The sequence below is a fragment of the Drosophila sulfurigaster genome, chromosome 3, assembly GCF_023558435.1.
Source record: "Drosophila sulfurigaster albostrigata strain 15112-1811.04 chromosome 3, ASM2355843v2, whole genome shotgun sequence".
Classification (NCBI taxonomy): Eukaryota; Metazoa; Arthropoda; class Insecta; order Diptera; family Drosophilidae; genus Drosophila; species Drosophila sulfurigaster.
This window is the reverse complement of record NC_084883.1, coordinates 37,719,327-37,741,248: the sequence shown is the minus strand read 5'-3', so window position 1 is coordinate 37,741,248 and position 21,922 is coordinate 37,719,327. Positions and strand designations below refer to the sequence as shown.

At 41.8% G+C, this 21,922-nt stretch overlaps 2 protein-coding genes across 4 annotated transcripts; both read right to left on the bottom strand.

Moving 5' to 3' along the window:
* Nucleotides 1–320: 320 nt before the first annotated feature.
* On the bottom strand, nucleotides 321–3,455 carry LOC133842278 (ADP-ribosylation factor GTPase-activating protein 1). Of its 2 annotated transcripts, XM_062275316.1 has the most exons (5): nucleotides 3,072–3,454; nucleotides 1,974–2,557; nucleotides 1,708–1,912; nucleotides 1,203–1,262; nucleotides 321–1,106 (listed from the first exon to the last, which is right to left on the bottom strand). In XM_062275316.1, exons 1-5 carry the CDS (start codon nucleotides 3,129–3,131, stop codon nucleotides 585–587), a joined length of 1,431 nt encoding a protein of 476 aa, XP_062131300.1. In that variant the 5' UTR covers nucleotides 3,132–3,454; the 3' UTR covers nucleotides 321–584. The 2 variants fall into 2 exon arrangements, with proteins under 2 accessions (XP_062131300.1, XP_062131301.1); XM_062275317.1 differs by lacking the exon at nucleotides 1,203–1,262 and having other exon boundaries at nucleotides 3,072–3,455.
* Nucleotides 3,456–9,935: 6,480 nt separating this feature from the next.
* LOC133842625 (paired box protein Pax-3-B) lies at nucleotides 9,936–20,844 on the bottom strand. Of its 2 annotated transcripts, none has more exons than XM_062275807.1 (6): nucleotides 20,085–20,842; nucleotides 16,065–16,316; nucleotides 12,369–12,509; nucleotides 11,032–11,421; nucleotides 10,785–10,969; nucleotides 9,936–10,615 (listed from the first exon to the last, which is right to left on the bottom strand). In XM_062275807.1, exons 1-6 carry the CDS (start codon nucleotides 20,389–20,391, stop codon nucleotides 10,073–10,075), a joined length of 1,818 nt encoding a protein of 605 aa, XP_062131791.1. In that variant the 5' UTR covers nucleotides 20,392–20,842; the 3' UTR covers nucleotides 9,936–10,072. The 2 variants fall into 2 exon arrangements, with proteins under 2 accessions (XP_062131791.1, XP_062131792.1); XM_062275808.1 differs by having other exon boundaries at nucleotides 10,136–10,598; nucleotides 20,085–20,844.
* Nucleotides 20,845–21,922: the final 1,078 nt, after the last annotated feature.

Here is a 21,922-nt window from a genome sequence, read left to right as displayed (position 1 = left end):
TAGTTTCGTGTTTTTAGAAAAATCGTGATCTAATCTAGAAAATTTGTTTGCTACACCGAAGTATCCTTTTCTTACTGAACAGTCGAAAAATAACACTTTTCAGAAAAATTCAATATCAAAGAACCAGTAACGGCATTTTTCCATATGAATAGGTGTGAAGCAATTTTTGCAGTTTGGACGTATTTTAGTAGATACAGTATATTGTATATTGGTCGCGTTGCCAGCTCGCTTGATTCCAGTTTACCGCATAAATTTATATTTGAATCTGTACAATACTTAGTTTCAACTTACAAAATTTATACCATAACAAAACAACAAAATGGTTTCCATTTATAGATATATTTTGGCTAATTAATTCGTTTTGCAATATTTTCATTAAAAATTGGTCTAGCCTGTGAAATGGTTTGCTGAAATTCAGCACGAAACAAAGTTGTGAACTTAATATCCGTTTGAAATACATTAAATGCGTTTACAAAATAAATTGCAGGGGATCTCATTAACAAAAGGACAACAACAAAAGATCATACAAAACAAATTGAATTAACTGATCAAATTACACTTTTTGTCGCCTCTTTGTTTAAGTTTTAGTTCATTAACAAATTCCAGGCATCATCTTCGGCGCTTGCTTTGCCACTCGATGCTGTTGTGGATTTAGCCTTGACATTTTTCACATCCAGATTGTCAAAGCCTTCGCTCAACTTGTGCGATGTCTCCTGTAGCTTCATGTTGCGGCGAGCTGTCTGACCACCTGACGGTGCATTCTGATACGAGGTCTCGGCATTCTGGTAACTGGACGTGTTGAAGCCAGACCAATCATCATCGTGGGTCAATCCGCTGCTAGCTGTGCCGCCGCTGCTGCCCAGTTGATTTTGATATGAGCTAGAGCTGGTTAAGTGCGATTTATTGTTGGCATTGTCCTGCCAACCACCCCAATCGCTATCAGTTGCGCCGCTCTGTTGTCCCAAGCCGCCAGCCAAATTACCGCCCACCGAATGCGAGCGCTGGTATGAATTATCCTCCTGGCTGGGATCGTTGTAGCCGCCTCCTTGACCCGTTGAACTCGAGCCGGACAAGTTGTTCCAGCCACGCTTGCCAATGTCCGACACCTGCCAAGCAACAAATGAGTGTTTAATAATTTCAATTGTAGTTGTTAATACAAAAAAAAACTTTTAAGTGATAAAATTAAATAAATAACTACAGACCTTGTAGGCAACATCTGTGACGCCACTCTGCACAGACTCTAGCAAAGTTCCTTCTTTAATCTACAAACAAAACGAAATAAGAAATAAAAACCAAGATAAATAAACAAAACAAAACAAAGAAAGAAAAAGTAACAAGTGATCAAGCTACAGTCGTGGGTGATCGACTCATAGATACCTGGTAGCTTGAATATGGGGAAAATAAACTTTTTACAAAAATGAAATTACAAGTAGTTCAAGAAAATAAAAAAACTATGAAATATAATACTTAAGTAGTGATTTTCAACTATCATAAAGAATTCAGAAAAAATATGTGTGTGGATATTATGGAAGGGTGCTAAATATTTTAATCTTTAAAATTACGTCCGTCATTTTAATTGATTCATGCTTGCTAACAAACTTGATTAGCTTATGAGCAATACTCGTTTGTTAAGAAATTTGGTGTCTCCAGCTCTTACAGTATCTAAGATTGAGTAGTTTAGATAGACACAAAGACAATAAGACATACCTTAGTTGAAGCCAAGTTAACAGTGGTCACGGCCTTCTCCTTGGCTGTATTGGCCAGCTTGGAGGCATTCGATGAGAATAGACTCCAGCCGGATGCCAAAGTGGTTAGCGTGGAGTCGATGAGCTCCTGAGATTGTGTTTTCGGTGGTGGATCTCTTGTGAAGCCAAAGCCAGCATATTTGCCGCCCTGATTTGGTGGCAAGTTTCTGTCATAAAAGTATTTGATTTATATTACCGATTTCAATTTGAATTACTTCTCCTACTTACTCAGGCCGCGAAGCATTTTCCATTTGGCGACGGCTAAAGAACTCTTCCTTCTGATCCTTGAACTCCTGTGTCTGGAACTGCTGATATCCACCCGCCTCATTGTAGGTGCCTCCGCCATTCTGATAGCCTCCTCCGCCACCCCCGACATTGCCTCCAGCATTGCCACCATAACTTGTTGCATTTGAGCGGGATTGCGAGCTGCTGTTGCCTCCACTTGGAATTGAGCTATAGGAGTTGCTACTGCTCAGACGCGATTCCGCCTCCTTACGAGTCCAGTTCTTGCCCTGTGCCAGCGTTGATATCTTATCACGATAGAGAGCCGCCGCTTTGCAATTGTAGCGTTGCGTAATTGGCGCCTTCTCATTCCAATCGTCCTCGTCTTCGAGAAATTCGCGTGCATTGCGATTGCCGCCGACCTTCATCTTCTCCAGCTCGATGTCCTTCCATTTGTCCATGGTCACGGAGCGCACAAACGACAGATGTACGCCCAGACTGCGATGTTTGCCCGAGCATTCGAGACAGATCCAAATGCCGTAGGTGACTGAGACCCATTGAGGATTGTGGGTGCCACATTCAAAGCATTTCTGATGTGTGGAAATAATTATAACAATTAAATAATTAAGCGGAAGCAGACAAATCTATTAAGAAAGCTAGAAATCAAAAATGATCGACTGCGATTTCAATTTCAAGGAAGTGCATTAATACTTAACATCAGAGTTGGAAACATATGTTTTAACATTATTATTCAAACATAATGGAATTCGCAAAATCTCGTTACAATATTTCCAGTTGTTTCTTCGAATAACTGGTGAGCGTATTTTTTAATAGTAATGGCATTTTCAGAATTCATTGAGAATAAGTTTATTATTATGTGTAGCAACATAAAATCGAATTTATATTTGCAAATAAATTTTTTCTAATTCAAACCTAATTAAACGTATATTCGCACTAAGTTCAGAGACTCTTGCTTATCTAATCTTTAAAATATAGCCTTTTGTGTACATGGACAGACAGACGGATGGATATTACTTGACCACTAAACGGCTATACCCTTTAATCCGTGTGCGTAGCGGGTATTAAACATAGCTTTAACCTTACCGAATTGTCGTCTTGGGGCTTTAGTTCCTGTAGCACACGGCGTGTTCTTGGGCTAGCCATGGTAACAGCTGACGGCTAACAAACGGGTTTTTTTTTCTTTTTTGTTTGTTAACACAACAAATTTGCGTTAGTATTTTGGCGTATAAACTTTTTGCTGACGTCGACGTAGTTCTGCAATCTTTTGTTGTTGTTCACTGCAACACGACATTCATGGAACTGCGATCACTAAACATTAACTTGTTGCACCTGAATTAACACATTTAATCGCGTTGTGCATCTGTTGCCACTGCCTTGAGCGCACGCTTAAAAATTAATTGACAAAATAAAATAGATTTTAATGCAATGTTCAACTTGGAATGCTCATAATCAGTGTGACCGCAGCGAGCAAGTGCCAAAATACGTACCTTTCTGCGTGTGGGCACTTGTTTAACCACTTGTCAAATAAAAATTAACAATCAGAAAACATATTAAAATTCACTTCATATATGATTAGAATGTGAACGTGCGTATTAATTTGTTTGTACTTTTTGTGATTGTACAAAAGTTGTGCAATTAATGACAAAAAACGATTCTTTTCTATGGTTGTGGTTACTCTGGCTTTTTATGGCTGCTATTATAGCATTATTTATAGTTAGTGTACACTAGCGCCACTATCGTCTAGTACGAGAAGCTCGACAATGGTGCACACAGTGGTATCTCAAATCAATGAGCCACCCAACCCAAAATTAAAGGATTTACTATTAAATAGAATACACAGTGGTGTCGTTTATAGAAGATACTCTTTCTGCTTGAAAGAATTCAATTAATTTAATGTAATTTTTTAGAAATAAAACAAAAAAAATTGGGAATTTGAAATATAATTTATGTTGGCAACGGTTAATTAAATTCTAAAAAGAGTTAAGCAGATTATTTTAAGCTTACAACAATATTTGGCTTATCAATAGATCATATCTAATTTCTTCGAAGCATTGGTTTAGAACTCAGGTTTTAAGATTCTTAGTAAGTTTTCCACTGCTATTAAAAGATTCAATGGTCTCGCCACTGACAATCCTAATTTGTAATATTTAATATTAGGTCTAACTTAATCGCTAAATTACTAAGATTAGAAATCGATTTAACAACGCGTATCATCATTGTATTGAATTTGGGGTGCTAGTTCTTATAGTAGCACATTGTTAGCTTTGTTGGAAATCGGAAATTGAGTCCAATATTAATTTAATTTGTTAAATTTCCATTACTAGCATTAGTAATTCATTTTTGCCTTCTCTGCCGTTGAAGCGAAGTGAAGTGAAGCAAATGTAATTAATTATTTATTTTTTTGTTGATGTTGTTGGGGTATCGATGACGAGTCTTACAAATTATCACTAATCATGCTGATCTGATTTTCGTAATATGTAATTTCATTCATGTTCTTCCGACTGTCTGCAATTTTTCGCCTCGTCATGCCGAAAGTTAATAAAAAACAGAGATTTATCACACTCTTTTACAGTAATCAATCCCGTCGGTGGATATCTAACAGACAAACAGTGAAGCTACATGAGCGATTTACCCCTGCCCCTCATAATACGATCAAGAAGAGATCGCGTGTGGCCCCGTTGAGAAGTGAAAAGGCGAGAGCTGGCGCCGGGAGCATTTCCTCGCCAAAGAAGTGACCCTTAAGGGGGGCGGAGAACGTGGCCATAAATATGGAATTCAATCTGCAGCATTAGCATATAATTATGCACAATATTTTTGCCATTCCACATCCACCACAGATGGAAATGGAGATGGAGATGGCAATCGCACTTTTGCCCCTCGTTTGGTTAATTTCTTTTCAATTTGCCATTTCGAAACTTGCGCATTTATTTAAGTCAGTCGCATTGCTACATATAATTTCGCGGTGGGGCGGGGCGTATAATTGGTCAAAAAAGGATGTGTTGAATTGAAATGCCTGGCGGGTAATCCGATCGATTCGCAAGTCGCAAGTCGCCAGTCGCCAGTCCCATTGCCAATCCCATCTCCCAGTCGACCAGTCGCCCAGTCTGCGGCTGAGTTATGAGCCATGGCTGCTAAGTGAGCGCGGTTAGCTTGACTCGCTGACCACTCGACGCTTTCAACAACTACTGCAGATCCAACGCGACTGCACTGAGAGAAAAGTCACAAGCTCGCATTAATAATTAGCTATTATTCTTGCTTTGCTATGTTGCCGAATGATACACAGTTTATTAAGGCATTTAAGTTTTGAATTCAAGACTCAAAGAAATTTACTAGGATAGTTGAATAGGGTTTCATACAAAATGCATATATTATATATTCATATATATTTATAATTGAATTGGTCTACTCTATTACTAGTTATGCTTGCTAATTAATAAATCTAAAAAAAAAGGACAAATAAAAATCACACCAAGTTTCCCGTAGTATATTTAGCTTTAATATTTGTAATCTGTAATAAAATACTACATAAGTACAAAAGATCTCCAAAAAAAAATACAACGCAATGGCATTAGCTTAAATTTGCTCAGCTTACTTATTCTTTGCAAGTTTTGATATAAAAACTTAATTAATAAACCTATATAAAAATTTGAAATGAATTAAAATTTCAAGATTTATTTTAAGAAAGAATACCTATAAGAAATTAATTGGGTTATATTATATTATATTTGCAAAATGGGTTAAAGAAACAATGCTTTAATCAAATTCGAACTACAAAAAATTAAAAAGAATGCGTATTACACAAAATAACGTAGAATTTTGAGGCTGAATTTTATATGTTCAACATGTAAATTTTTTCGATCTAACAATCCTTATTTTATATTAAGGAATCGTGTCGCCAAAATATATTCATTAGTTTTCTCTCTGTGTGCAATGGGGAGGTAACTGAGAACTGGGCATGGTGAGTCTGCGGTTGCTGCCGCCGGTGGTGGTCTTATCAGAAGCCGCTGTGCACTCCCCAAAGCTGCCAAAAATGGCATTGCTGCGCATTCATTATCCATGCGCTGTCATTGCAACGCCTCCTCCTGCTGCGAGCTGGCTCTTAATGCCGCTTCCTTCTGCTCTCTGTTTGCCATTTGCCACTGGCCATTTTGCACCAGCCTCATCAGCTGAGTTATTGTGTGGATATGATCAAATTATAGGCTTAGCCTGGGCATTAAACTCGCATAGACAGAGCGAGAGCGAGAGAAGGTTAAGCTCTGACCACAGAGACTGCGACTGAATCTGAGCATGTGCACCTTTTGTGTGCCATGGCATCCGGTGTGTACATCGCACATACATCATGAGTAGTCTCCATATGTATAGCATGTATGTTATATACATACATCTATCTTGTGGCAGTCGGCGATTTATGCAAATGAGAGTGCGAAGTTCGCACGCCGCTGCCAGAGAGTCTGCAAAGAGCGATCTCCCCCGAAAAGGGAATGCAAATAAAACAAAATCGTTGAAAATTGCACCAATTAAGTGGCAATGTATGCCGTGCCGACTCGACTCGACTGGACTCGAGGATCGTCGATCGACGATGGCAGATCGACTCTGTGGCTGTGGCTGTGTTGTGCTGTGCTTTGCTGTGGCATCGCTTCGCATTTATCAGCGATATTAAAGCGTTAAGTGAATTACTTATTCTCGTCGCCAATGCGTTACCTTTCATGTCCCTGTACCTGTTCCTTGTTTCATCCAGACGACGCGTCGCAGCGACGCAACGATGCCGTGTTTGTGGCAACGTGGCAACGCCGATGTTGCATGCGACAATTATATGCGCTGAGCGACGCCAACTTGGCTCCCAGTTCCCAGCTTCCCAGTTTCCATCCACCTCGCAGCGGCAGCTTCAAATGCTCCACTCGCAAGTCAAGGATGCCACTTTACACTTACAGTTGCAGTTGCAGCTACTCGAGCTACTGCCACAACTATTGTTGTTACACATAGAGAAAATAATATGTTTTAAATTAAATTTTGTAGAATTTATTGTATATATTGTTCTATTTAAAAATCCCTAATTCGGAGTACAATTTTATTAGCTTGAATCTTTTTAATATAGATTGGGATTAATGTATCTTGATATAGAATTAAGCTCAAATAATTAGAATAAATGTTAAATACATTTATTTATTTTGATTCATACAAACAATTCGAAGTAAAAATTGATCTATAAGAAAAACTCCAAATTCTATATTAATACATTTATTATAATCTTTTCAACATCTTAATCAGAAATTTAAGTTTATAGCATTCATCACAAATCTGTGCTGGATATTTAAAGTATCTTAGTCTGAATTTCAGGTATATAACTTTTCTCTTGGTGTAGAAACTGTTTTCTTTGCCTTTTGCCAGTCGCCGATCGTTTGCTGATCGATTTTCAATCGTTCGGCAGCATCATGCAACCGCGCACAACCTCAGTCGCAGTTACAGTCGCAGTCACAGTTGCAGTCTGGAGTCTGCAGCTCAATCCCTGCTGCTGCTGCTGCTGCTGCCAGGGGACAACTGTTGCTCCTTCTGGTTCAACAAATCGTGCCAAATAACACAACATAATGACAACAAAGCCGACGACAGCAGCTCCACTTGTCTTGCGCTTGTTGGGACACTGAGAAGAGACTGAAGTCGAAACAGCAGATGAGGCAGAGAGACTGGAACTGCGAGTGGAACTGTAGTCGAGTCGGTGATTGCCATTTCAAGATTCTGGCCGGCGAAGGGTGCCGTCTGCTGAAGCTGGCAAAAATTAAGAGATATTTATAATAAGCACGAAAACCACTTAATACTAACGCCTTTGGCAATTAAGAGCCACAAGGATGTGGAACGAGCTGCAAGGCATTCCTAAGTCAGCTCACAAAGGGAAGGGGGAAGGGGCAAAGCGCCATGTCTTCACATTCTCCACTCCCCGTTGATACTTTCCAGCAGTGGCTGCTGCTGCTGGTGCTGCTGGTGCTGCTGCTGTTGATGTTGCTCTATTCAGCGACTCATCAAAAAAGAAACCCGCACGCAGGTATGTAAATTTCATGGTTTCAATTGTTTTCACTCTGACCTGAGCCAAGCCCATGGGGTCCACTTCAACTCTAACTCCAACTCCAACTCCATCTCCATTTGCTACTCCTTCTCCTACTACTACAACATGGCATGTGATGTACACTGTCTGGCATGATTGTGCTGCCGATGATGCGCTGATGATGAAGTTGACGCCTTCGGTGGCTCATTACAATCAATAATAGCCGCTGTGGCGCACTCTACGCATTGATTCTTTCAATTCAATTCACTTCAATACCATTCAATTCATGTTTCAGTTTTCAATTCTTTCGAGCAGTCGGACAGTAAATGAAACAAATGAGAAAGCTGCTCTTGAGTGTGTGCTCGACATTTGATTACTCGTTATTGAAATTTAATACGAGCGTGTGACTTTGTATTGTAGCTTTATATTAGTTTTTTCCAATTGAAATAAATATTTTATTAAATAAGAAAACTGAAGTAAAAATAACTTTAAATAATGAGGCAGCTGTACCAAATTTGTTCTAATAGGTTAGTCTTTCAATAAGAAAAGATTTATAATACATAAAATGTGCAGTAGAGGAATGTGATCAACGAATATTCTGTTATTTCATTCAACAATAAATTAATTAATTATTATAGCCATATCAGATTTATGAATATTAACACAGTTGAATAACTTTACTTGCTATATATCAAGTTGCTTCCAATTGAATGTTACCTACAATGCCACGAACATATTACGCTCTTTACCCATCGATTACGCCGTTCGAGTGTAATGAATAACTGTGCTTTCGGCTGCCGTTGTGGATGATGATGAGTACAATGTGTACGCAGCGTATTGTGTGGATACTGAGAGTGTCAGAGAGCTGTGGCCTAAGCGAACGATTATACAAGTGGTTTTCTGATTTGACAGGCGTTAAATTAAAATTTAATTCGGCCATCTATATAATTATAGTGATCCATCCGAGCATACACATTGACGACGACGACTCCTCAGCGCATGTAATTAAAGCCACATTAATCATCCAGCCCAGAGATCGACTCGAAGTTGGACTCCAAGTAGAAGTCGAAGTCAGGCTCGTCGAACACTGTTTTTTTCGGGCTCGAAGTCCCAATTCCAGTCGCAGGCACTTCAGCTCTGTCTTTCTCTCTATGTGTTTGAGCTTGTGTGTATGTGTGTGTGTGTGTTTGCCTCGCTTGGTAGCCACAAAATTGTCAGATTTGTCCACTTGAGTTATTTTCGAATGCGCGTCGAGCATCCTCAGTCGCCTCTCTGTCTCCTCTGTCCCCTTGTTGCGCCCCCTCTCGCTCTGTCAATGGGTGTCAACTCTTGAATTCCCGACCAATTATACAAAACCCGTGAGAATTTCTCAATCTTTGTTCTACACACGCTTCTCTCGCTCTCTCTCTCTCTCTCTCTCTTTTTCTCTTCTTTCTGCTTTGAATCATTCTTGTACTCATCAAAATGTCAAACATATCCTACATAAGTATTTTATTTCATTTTGATTAAAATACTATTTAGTTATATATTAAAATGAATCAAAAACATAAAAATGAATACTTAAGAGTTTATTTAAATATGATAAATGTATTATTTATTTATTTAAGTGTATTTTAAAATTACTCTAAACAAAGAAAATAATTTATTTAGTTGAAATAAATAAATGATCAGTTATGCACACGGTTTCTTTAACATCCATTCTTTGTTTATTAGATGTCTAAATCCAAAGGTTTATATTTATTGATATAATTGTAAAAAACAACCCAATAAATCTTCAACAAAACGCTTCCCTTTCTCTATCTTCATTAATTCCTTCTAACTTTATCGATTCAACCTTTATTTGTACTCATAAAATTGTAATTTTCTATTATGTAATCATTTTATTTGTTTATTTTTATTTTATAAAGAAAATGAATAAATTACGTTTGTAAATTGCACTAAAAATTGCTTTAGGAAAATTGGAACAGACAGCTCAGCTTCTTGAGGATGCGGATGCTCGATCTTGATTGCACTGCCTTCTTCTTCAGGTCGTCGTTCTTCGTTAATGTTAGTTAGCCTCCGATTCGGTTTCCGTCTCAGCATCCACATTGATCTCATCCTCCTCGTGCTCGGACTGAGCACGTTCCACATTCGTTGGGGGCGCCATGTGACGCCAGATGTATTGACGCGCAAAATTGAGAGCAAAGGCGGCGGCGGAGGAGGCAGAGCCGGGAACTGCTGCCGATCCAACAGCGGCATGAAAGGCGCTATGCTCACCGCCCATTAATAATGGAACTGATGCTGTGTGTGAGGCAGGCGGCAGCGGTGGTGGAGCTGACGCCGGAACCGGAGCCGGAGCTATTGCTATCCCCGCTTCGGGGTCGCGGTCCGTAGGGCTTCTCCGGATGCTGCTGTTGCTCCCTGCTGCCTCGTAGCCGACGGCTTGGGGTGCATAGGGGTAGCTGACTGTCGATGGGCTGAGCTCCTCCCTCACTGCAGCGGCGGGTGGCGTCGGGGAGGTGGAACCCGAGATTGAGGCCGAATCGCGTTGCTTCAGAAGATTGACCCGTTGATGGCGACGCCATTTCGCACGTCTGTTGGAAAACCAAACCTAATTGATCAATCGACGGAGAGATAATTTGTTAGTTTAACAAAAAACGAGTAAGGGCGACCACGAGTCCAAGTCGAAGTAGTCGATCAGTCCTAATCGAGGTCTTAGTCTAACTGGTTAGTAGGCATAAAAGCAAAAGCACAGTCCGGTGTAAAACTTCTGAACTCACCTGAACTCTCGCTTCGCTCAGCGTAGTGCGCGACGCTAGCTTCTCCCTTGTGCTCACGCAGGGATAATGCGACTTCTCGAACTCCTTCTCCAGTTCGTCCAGCTGCTCGGGACTGAACGTTGTGCGATTGCGACGAAACTTCGGCTGATCACTGTCCTCCGAGTCGCTGTCCTCGCCCTCAATATCTGCAAGCGTTATTCAGTTGATAAGCCTTAAAATTTATTTTGGGAATTATTCCTCGACTTACCAATCATGCGATTGGCATCCACATCCGGTGATTGACTGTCCCTGCTGCCCGATCCTGGAGAGAGCGCTGGCAGCGATAAGCTGGCACTTGAGCTGTGATTGTTTGTAGTCGGATTGGAGCTGCCATCAGAGTTGCTATAGCTGCTCCCAGGTAAAGCGCCACTGCCAGGCAAAGGCACCGCACTCCAGAGCGGATGATGACCCGGTAAAGTTGCTGGCCAGGTGGGAAAGCTCGTGTAAGGATGTGTGTGTGGATGCGGATGCGTGGGATGCAATGCATAACCATAGGTTGCAGCTCGGGCAAACTCTGCTGCCGCTCGCTCAGCAGCGCGATTTCTCAATATGCGATTGATGCTGCTCACCGAAGGAGCCGTGGCATTCGTGCAGACACCTGCGGGGAGAAGAAGAGCAGGAGAACGAGGTTAACCGGATGCAGTGCGACTGACACAAATTAGATTGACTGTAATGAGCAGCCGAGTTGCGATTTAGATCTGTCTTCGAGACGCAGTTCGACTGGTAGTCGCAGTCAGTCAGGCAGTTAGTCAGTTTGGAGTCTGCGAGCTAGCTCTTGTTGTGTGTCCGCGCAGCTCATGTGAGCGATGGCAATCGGACGATTCATCGCTCAGCGCCAGGTAAGCAAAAGGCCCCCCGAAAGTCTGGCAGTCAGGGAAAGTCAGGAGAGTCAGGGAGTCAGAAGAATAAGTCAGGAGAGTCAGGGAGTATGGAGAGGGCATCCCTCGCTGTGAGTGACACAAATGTGAGCACATTTACATATCAATTGGACTAAGCCTGCAGCGGATGTTCATAAATTAGCCAATCGATAAATCTTGCGATCGCAACGAGAAACAATACAAGACACGAGCGAGCGAGCGAGAGAGAGAAAAACTTACAACATTAAATGAGGCACAAAGTTGGCCAGAACTGCGGCACAGTCTCGTACTTGGCTAATTCGTATTACCAAAGCTGCGGGCACCATAAACACATCAACAACAAGACGCAGATGCAGCCAGCTAATCGGACTCCTTGCTGTCAGCCAGCTGGAGAGACGAAGCTGGAGATGGAATTGTAGATGGACTTGGAGTTTAAGTTGAAGATGGAGCTGGCGCTCTGTGCCCGCCCAGAGGCAACGCACTCGACGAACCATTGATTGCTGACGTTCTGTCAATGGCTGCTGCAATTTCGCTTTTGGGGGGCTTTTGTCATCAGTTCAATTTAATTAGTTGACCCCGCTGCAAAGTTGGCAGACATTAACCCTAATCTGCCAAGCAATCTGCACTTCCCTTTCATTGTACTCATTGTTCTCATTTAAACCAAATAAAATAAAAGAGTTTTACTCACCTTCAGTAATCAGTCTCTCGCGTATTTCCCACGCGAATATCGTCGGATTCTCGCGTTTGTATTGCTCGATCTTGGAGACAACTGTTGGCGTGGCCACCTTCGGTTTGGAGCCACCAATTAAACCCGGTGGACGCAGTGTGCCTGCAAAATAGAAATCGAATCAAATTGATTTATCGTAATTCCCAAAAACAAACATTTTCATTCATAGGTGCGACCTCTGACCTCTCCCCTGGCCCCTACTGTGAGTTTGCATAATTTTCGCATTATCAATCGCAGCTCCCGGTTGAGTTGTGTTGAGTTGGGGCCGTGTGGGCGTTTTCAACAGGTCAAAAGCCCGCTGGCTACCTGTCTAACTAACTGAATGAATGAATGACTGACTGACTGACTGTCTGACTGCTGAGCTAAACAATTGAACTCGCGTTTCACTATTCTATGGCGGGTTAATTTGAATATTTCAAAATGCCACAAAACAAATACAACAACGTCAACTCTCCACATACAATGTCAGCTCTAAGCTCCAGACTCAGCCTCAGCCCAGCTTGAATGATAATTTGTCGGAAGCAACTGACAGGCGTATGCTGTTTATCTTGTGAATTAGGCATCGAGCTGGGGGCACACTTGGCGGCATAACTATCGACCCATATCGTATCTTACACTCAGATCATTGTTAGTTTCAACCTGCGATGTAAACAAATATATTTCAGACGAACTCCTAGACATATATTTCATTGCAGTCGATCTTCTCTAGTCGATTAATTATACAAGTTTTGCATATAGAAAATCAATCATTTTAATATTAAATTAAATTATTGACTAGCGACTCTTTACTATGGTATTTTTAGGTTGAATAATGGTTGGTATGCTAACGCATTAATTTCTAGCATATCAAATTTAATTAACTATATTTAATATTCTGATTTGCATGAATTAAGTTTATGATCCACTATTTTATTTGCTTTTAGAATTCTTAAACTGGGTTTGTAAATATTTTTATGTAATATACAACTTATAAATACGTATGTGTTATATTGCGTATACTTCATTGATTTGATCTATGATCTAATATATGAATACTTAAAATCTAGAGTTCAAATTTAATGTATTTGATGTATGTATTTCATTTAATTGATTTTAATCGATACCTTCTTAGTCATCTCAATTCAATGTTTCTCTCAGTGTATACCTTACAGGTCAGTATTTGCAATTGTCGCTTTAATTGCACAGGTACAGGTATAAGTATCTCTCTCTGTTTGTGCGAACTTATGTAAATTGAATTTTGCGCAAAACGGAAATTATTTGTACATTTACACAGTTTAAATTAACCAGCGTCAAACTGCTCCCCACTTGGCCTAAAGGCAAGCCTACGTTGAGAGTGAATGAATTGCCGTCGTAATGGCTGCGCACAGATCAGAACAATTTGTGAGTATGATTCAAAGATAACCCAATGAATGGATGTTGTTCTTGTTGTTATTGCTGTTGTTACTGTTGTTGTGTCGGTGACCGAATTGAGCTGTGCTCAACAATCAACTGCACTCAGTAAATCAACTAGTTAGACAGATCAAGGTATGCGCAATTTTCAAATTCAATTGTTTTTAATATTTCTATAGTAGCTTTTAACAGAAAGATAAGAATTAAGTAATGATTTATAGGGTATGTGGAACTTAAGCTTATAAACTATTTGCTTTTGTCTGACTGAAACTGAGATTTTTTCAAATTATATAGTTTTCTTTACTGCATTGACCGTTAATCTTACAGGCCTAAAAATTGAGTGTATAGCTAACAGAAAAATTTAAAGTTGTGTATTCGGATTATAAATTAAAATGCTACTCGAACATGGATGGTATCTAATATACCATGTTGTAAATTAAATTTAAAATTCTGTATGAATAACTATCGAATATAATTTAAATTATTTAATTCATAGATTGCGAAGAAGTATATATATTACGCATTATAGAGTAGAAGCAAATATATAAAAGATAAATGGAAATTCACAATAAAGCAAATTTATTCAAGATCAAAGAACTGAATTGATGCCTAATGGTGACACTTGGTTAGATAATTTCTTTCTGAATTGAAAGATCAACAACAATATAAGTTATAATCATAAAATAACGTTTCAATTTCGTTTATTTAAATGATGGGTTATAAATATATAATGTATTTGCATTTGGAATAAACTTTGAATTAGCATTCTTCAGAGTTATCTTTTCAAGTCTTTAATGGAATCATTTTAAGGTATTTTATACCCTTTTTTCGGTCACTTCTCTGTTTCTTCCTTCTGTCTCTCTATTTTTTCGTTTCTTATCTTATCGCTTCGTTTCGCACTTTTCTGACTACCTTCTTAAGTTGCTCCCCTAAACATTCCATAACTTACTTTGCTATTTTCTCCTCTATTTTTCTCTCCCCTTAGAAATTTGTTTGTTACTACGCCTCGGCGAGTGCGCAGAATTGCAATTTGGAGCGAAAAGATTTGTCTTGGATGGCAACAGGTGTTCAGGTATTGAGAGCAGCCTCAATTGCACACGCTGGAATTACATTTGTGCATGGAGTTTGGCCAGGTGTCACTTTGGGCATGGTAAGGTGCAATCGATTTGTCGTGTATACGTAACCTTGGCCTCGCATTCAAACGCGGACTTACAGTTGCAGTTGCAGTTCAAATCGATTACGGACGCTTGAGCCCCTAATTTGGCGGGACACATGGCAATTGCATTTGGAGCGCGTGTTTTGTGGTTCCGCGTTATGCAAAAAGATGTCGCAAGCGCTGATTACATTGGTCAGGCTGAGCTAACATTGCTAGCCAATGAGTAAAGCAAGCCGCAAAGCTCTTATCTAACGCTTTATATAACTTACCTACTTCCATAACTATTTGCATTAGAAAATTTCATTATAGTAGTTTATTGAACGTATCCTTCCACATACCTTTAACCTATCCTTCTACTCTGGTCTTTTTTTTTAAAACCTGGAGGCAACAGAGTGATCACTTCATTTAATTCACCGGAAAGCTCTTAGAACACAAATAATTTGTAATGTGAGCTCCAAGGTTCAATCAATTCTTTCCTTGAAACGTAGTCCTCCTAGGCAAATGTAATACGTAGCTCTTCAGGCTAAACTTACATCGCAATAAAATGTATATAGAGTTTAACACATACTATAATTTTTATTCATATGCCATTTAAAGAGCCCTCTCTATAAAAAAATTCTAGACGATTATATTATCTACATTCACTAATCTACTCACTTAATCTAGTGAATACATTATCCAGCGTGGTTTTCTTGTGTTATTCTTTCCGTTTAAGTTCCCTTATCAACGGCATTATATAGTCGACAACCCTTAAATTACCTTTCACTTAGCACCTCACTATATCTCTCCCTTCACTAACCCCTAGTTTTGCTTAGACAAGTCTGTAACTTGTTAACACTTTTGTTCGCTAATTCGATTCGCACATAAAACTCATTTAAGTCCCTTATTCCTTGCGCTATTCCAAGTGTCCTGTTGTCGATGGAAGAGTAACCATAGTGTAATGCCTTTTATGTTGATTTCTATAGCTTGCCGCATTCATGTTATTTTACTTTTAAACGCTTCTTTCCCTTCGCCTTCAAGTGCAGTACCTTTTCTATTCACGCCTAGTCAATTTGCCCTTTTCGCTGTCCAATCAGCCTAAGCGCGGTTTCAAATCAAAGACTCGCACTTACCCAGCAGCTTGGAGACCGCGCCTTGTTGGGAGAGCATATGCTGCGCCAGATCGTATCCTCGCAGTCCAAAGCGTGACAGTTCCAGCAGCCGATGCTGCGAGGCCAGGGCGCTCAGATTGGTTGCAGCAGCCGATCCCGGAGGTCCATTACCGCTGCCTGCCCCGGGACCACCACCGCCAAAGAGGCCCAACGTGGGAGCGGGTGGTGTGCCTGGAGCCAACGAGTTGGGCGAGCAGTGACTGTGCGTAAGAGCTGCGCATAAAGAAGAGGCAAAGAGAGGTGTTATTGTGTGACAGAGATGGGGAGAGAATCATTAAATGTCAATTGGAATTTAAACGAAGCTGCTGCCAGCATTCCACGCATGGCACGCAAACACCAAGAAATTTGTAGCTCCCCGAAGGTAGCTAAGGTCAGAGAGTTGAGTTCGGTAGAGGGGGAAGCAGTTGATGATTGGACAAATTTCGGTCTGTTTTTGATCGACAACAGACGCTGATCAGAGACGAAGACATTGAAGCCAAGTGACGACGACGGGAACAACAACAACAACAAGCTGCTGGCGGAAGTGTCAACGTTTATGGTCATAATGGCGTGTCAAGTGGTCGTGGTCGTGGTGTGGTCCATTACCGTCGAAGACGGTAGTCGCAGTTGTCCGCAATCGTGGAAGTTGTCGTCGTCGTGAATCAGTTGTGCCCAAGCCAAGTGCCGAGTGCCAACTGCTAATTTGAGCTGGAATTTATGAAATTCCTGATGTCTCGCAAGGCAATTTGTTGCTGGGATCTCGACGAGATCGCGCACATCGGCCTCTCGAACCATGGTGCAACTGGACTCTCGGATTGTTTGTTGTGGCAGCGATTACCAATTCCTCAGATGTAGAAGCTTTTATGTTCATTTTGACATTTTATCTGATCGCGAGAACTGCACACATTTTAACACCTCTTTTTTGGTCGCTGAATCTTGCGTTGCCTCCCTGACTCCCTGTCACTCTTTAGCAACCTCACTAACTCCTTGTCACTCCTTAGCCAGTTGCCCTGACTCCTTGTCACTCTTTAGCTGTCCTCCTCCCTTACTTCCTGAGAATCTTCAGCTGCTTCCCTCGCTTCCTAAGACTTCCTCTTACATTTTCCCTCCCTCTCTGACCGTCTTTAACTCTTTTATTGTCTTCCTGCCGCCCTCTCACTTCTTTGATGCCTCCCAAACTTGCTCTCCCTTCGTTTCGTTGCCTTCCTGATTCTCTGTTCATCATCCTGATCAGCGGGATGCTTTGGTATGCACTTGACCTCATCGCGACCCTTTGCTTTCGCGCTAATTAAAAGCGTTGCGGTAGCTGCCGCTTCGCGCGGTAGTCGACAATTTGTTGCAGCCGCATGTTGCACCAATTGTTGCAGTTGCAGTGGCAGTTGAAGTCGCTGTTGTGGTCGTGGTTATGGTTATGGTTATGCCTGATTTATGCCGCGCGCTCCACACACAATTGACGTTCACATCGGAGTAGTTCGCTGGCTGCGCTTATGCCACGGATGTCAACCGCGCTGCTTGCCACAGAATGTTGCAGAGAGTCGTGGAATCGGTCGGTACTCGGTAGTCCAGCGATGATTTACTACCTCTCTGGCCGGGCAATGCGACAGCTCCGGCTGCGCTCACGACGAACCTCAGTCAATTGCAAAATCGGCTTAAAATCGCACGACTTGGCGCAGTCTTCTTGAGAGTGGCCGATGAAGAAGAGGCAGCTGTTGAGGCCGCCACAAGAGTCCGCCACACTGTCTGCTTGCCGTCGACGCACTCGCACGTCACCGTGCGACTTATAACAAGAAGCGACGCCGCCACAGCTCCAACCACAGTCAAGAGAGAGAGAGAGAGCGCGAGATCCAGATCCAGATCGCCGTCCAATGCGAATGTCTGGCACAAGTGATGATCGCCTCGGAATTCAATTGATAGTTTGATTTATTGCTACCGGTGAGTTTTTGTGCCCCTTGCTGCCAGCCTTGCCAGCAGCACTGCATATAAATTAAACTTGAACGCTTTTTATTTTATTTATTTATTTTTTTTTTTGCAACGCTCTTCCTCTGTCTTCTTTGGCTCCCGCTCGAGCTGAATCGAACCGAACCCGCAGCAGCAAACCGCGTGCTCGCTGATCTTGTTTGTCGCGCGCAGCCCATTTAGACGTTGTCTAGGGGCTTCTGGTTTTCAATGCGTAATCTTGTGATTTTCACTCCATTTTGGGTATGCACGACTAGGCAATTAAGTTGGCTTAACCGACGTAATTTGCTCATCATGCTTCCTAAACAGAAACTGCACTTAATCTAACTAACATACTTCGGCTACAAAAGGGGCGGCTATTTGCTATTTCAAATGTTTCTTTAATCTGGAGCGGTATAAATATATTCTATAAAAGACGTATATTAAAAAGGCAACACCTTCTTAGCTAGAAATTTATAATATTTTTGCATACCTAACTCAAAAAATATAATATTTGTTCTGTTCATTTGTTGGGGCATGAACGATTGTTATTTTTTTTTTACTTGGACTATAATTTAAGGAACAGAGTCTTGTATCTATTAAGTATCAAACTAGACTTAGATGTCTATAAAATTAAAAACGCATTCAAGAGTCAAATTGAATAGATTAAAAATAAATGTTTCGAAATAATAATCTTAGAATTTTATTTATAGAAAGCTTGTTGAAGAATAAGATGAATTTCAATATTAAATCTCTTAAGTGCAATATAGAAAGTAGCTCTTTATAAGCTTTCCTATTTTATTTAATCACAGTATTGTATAAAAAGTGTTTATTACAATAGATCTACACTACATTTTACAGGGTACCTTTGTAATGCAATACCCACTACATATGTGTTTCAGATCCTATAAAGAACCACTAGCTAAATAGCCATACGCCTAAGCGTTTGCAATAGCTCAAGATCTTACCACAGCCAAATTTCGAATATTAATTAAGACTATCAAATGAATTTGATATGTGGCATAACAACAGCAGGTATTTGGCTATCGTGCACACTCGACTGTGGCTAATTTTAAGTGATATCCTCGCGTATTTCTAATGTGACTTGCATTACTTGAAACGTCGACGCCAACGTCAACGTCAAGGGCGTGAATAGCTGATTTCCGGACTGCACCAAATTTGGCTGTTGATCCACATAAGGGGCATAATACATACATATGAAACGACTACAGTTAAGTTATGGCACGGCAATGGCTCAATCGAGGCGACGGCAATGTGGCCAAGAGAGCAAGAGGAGCACTTGAAAATCATTGTGGACACCTTTTATACGGTCGGCTTTCTAAGAATAATGCGAATATATACAACACGTACACGCACCACGAAACCCGAGACCCTTAAGTATGGTTTCTGCCCAGTGCTTAAACTTCCATGTATGCTCCCCTCCCTCCCCTCTCCTCTTATGCCCTCTCTTGCTCTCTCTTTCACTCACTGTGTGTGTTGGTTTTGGCCCCCTTACCACTTTTTTATAATTATTTATTTATTGTGCAACTTCCAACACCTTTTAGAGACAAGTCAAAGCTTTAGTCTGTGTTGTGCTGTTCTCCTCTACTTCGCCCCCCCTTCTGCTCCCCCATCCCCTAGACTGTGGCATCGAGTCGCATCTCGACATGGCCAACTCGATGGTTGCTTTGGCCTGGGACGACGTGAACTAATTTTATTTGACAACCCATACTTGTGCAAAACAAATTGCCACTGATGTGCGAAAGACCAAAACAGTTGGCAGTTGCCAGCGTTGCCAGCGCTGCAACTCAGCCAAAGTTGTTGTCGTTGGTTGCTGTTGTTGAAATTTCCAAATCATTGCGCTTTTCCTATGCGCTGCCCCTCGGACTCCGACTGAGACTACGACTTGACTCGATCAGCAGCTCAGCTTGAGACTGCCTTTTGGTCTTGGCTTTTTGGCGGCGGCCCAAATTGTCTCTCGTCGTCGTATCCTTGTCAATTCAAAGAATTTCGGCAGAATGCGTCATTTTTGCCCTGTCTTTCCCTCCTTCTCCCTCTCTTACTCACCTGTGGGGGGTGTGGGCGAAACGCCAGTTGCCGTCGGCTGTGCAGCAGTTTTCGCCGCATAATCTATGCCGCCGCCCAGCAGCGGTGGCAGATGTGGCGGCAGACGCAACGTTGGCATGCCGAGGGGCAAACTAACAGTGGGCATCACCTGTGCCGATGTCATTGCTGATGCTGCTGCTCCTGCTGCTGCTGCTGCTGTGGGCGTATAATCGGTTGCAGATGATGGAGCGGCAAGTTGGGATGTGGCTACCGTTGTTATCTTGCTTGTGGTCCTTGTGGGGGCTGCACTTGCCGCAGTTGTCGCCATGCCCCGCACAACAAGAATCGAACGAGTCAACAACGTGTGTGTTTATTTTCAATTATATATGTATGTCAATTTTTAATTATAGAATTTTATTTTTATTTATGCCACTTATTTGTGTTGATATTTTTGGCAGTTGTGCGACGGCAAAAACGAGGGCCAAAAAAAGGGCGAATTACGCGTAATTCGCCTGGGCGAATTTCTTTATTTGATTTGTGCTTAACCGTCGGCGCTTTGACACTCACACAACGACGAGCGAAACACACGAGAGACGAGACAAAACACAACGCAAAACGTAACGAACGAAAGCGAACGGCAAACGTTCCCGTTCGACGCGCACTCACTCACGCTGTTGGCTGACGCCGACTGAGACTGAGACAGCGAAACAGTCTCGAGCTCGGACTCAGTCTCAGGCTCGGTCTCTGCTTGCTTGCTGGCTGGCTCTGCGTTGCCTTTGCCTTTGCCCACAGTGTTGTTGCTGTTTGCTTTTTCTTCGGCTTTGCCTTTGTCGTTTGCCGTTGTTGCTTTGCCGCTGTCGTTGTCGCCCTCGCTGAGATCGAGGCTCTTGTTGTTGCTTTTTTGCTGTTTCTGCTGCTTGTGACTGTGGTTGCCATCGAGCGAGCATTGGGGTCTGTTCACGTGCTTGAATGTGTGCGTGTGTGTTTGTGTGTGAGTTTGTGCGTGTGTAGTTTTGAGCTCGAGCTCTAGCTGTCGATGAGCGTCGCACAATTGAGCGCTTCGGCGAGTTTCTGTTTTCAAACAGTAGTAAAAGTTCAATAAATAATTGACTACCAATGCAGAGTCCGCTAAGCTCAACAACTTTTTCGTCCACTTTTAATTGATGAGTGATTTTGTTTTGTAATACGGGGCGTATGTGTGACTTGGTAAAAGTTGTAAAAAACAACCAAAAAAATACACACATATCTGCTACAAATATGTAGCTAGCAAAATGGATCGGCAGATAACTCGCCTGCTCAGGCGAAACGGAAGCTAATCGCACACTTTGATTATGATATATGAGAGCATTCATGGTCGCTGGCTGTCTTCCTCTGTCCACTGTCTGTGCGCCACAAAGGCAAAGGCTAGTCGAGGGTGCGCAAAAAACGTATTAGAGCTGCGACATGAACGGGAAGTCGAGCAACGAACATACCGCAAAAAAAGCAACAAAGGTGGTTAAGAATTCGCCAGCGAATTGGCTAGCGACTGGCCAAACAGTAACCGATTAAGGCTTAAACCAACCCCACAAAGCACTCAACTCCAATGAGAGAATGCGCGCGCGCTTGCCTAACCATGTGCAAGAGTGAGAGGCAGCTAGCTGAGTGAGAGTGCGCAAGCGAGTGCGCAAAAATCATGACGCTACGTGTCCACACTTACAACTGCTTCTGCTACTGTTTCGCAGCAAGTGCGAGCGAGAGCGAGGGAGAGTGAGAGCTGCGACACTCTGTGGTGGACTGTGGGCGATGCGATGCGACGCGCCTAATTGATTTATTTGTTCATATTCCCATTGCCGCAACACTTCCATTTCCATTTCCCCTTT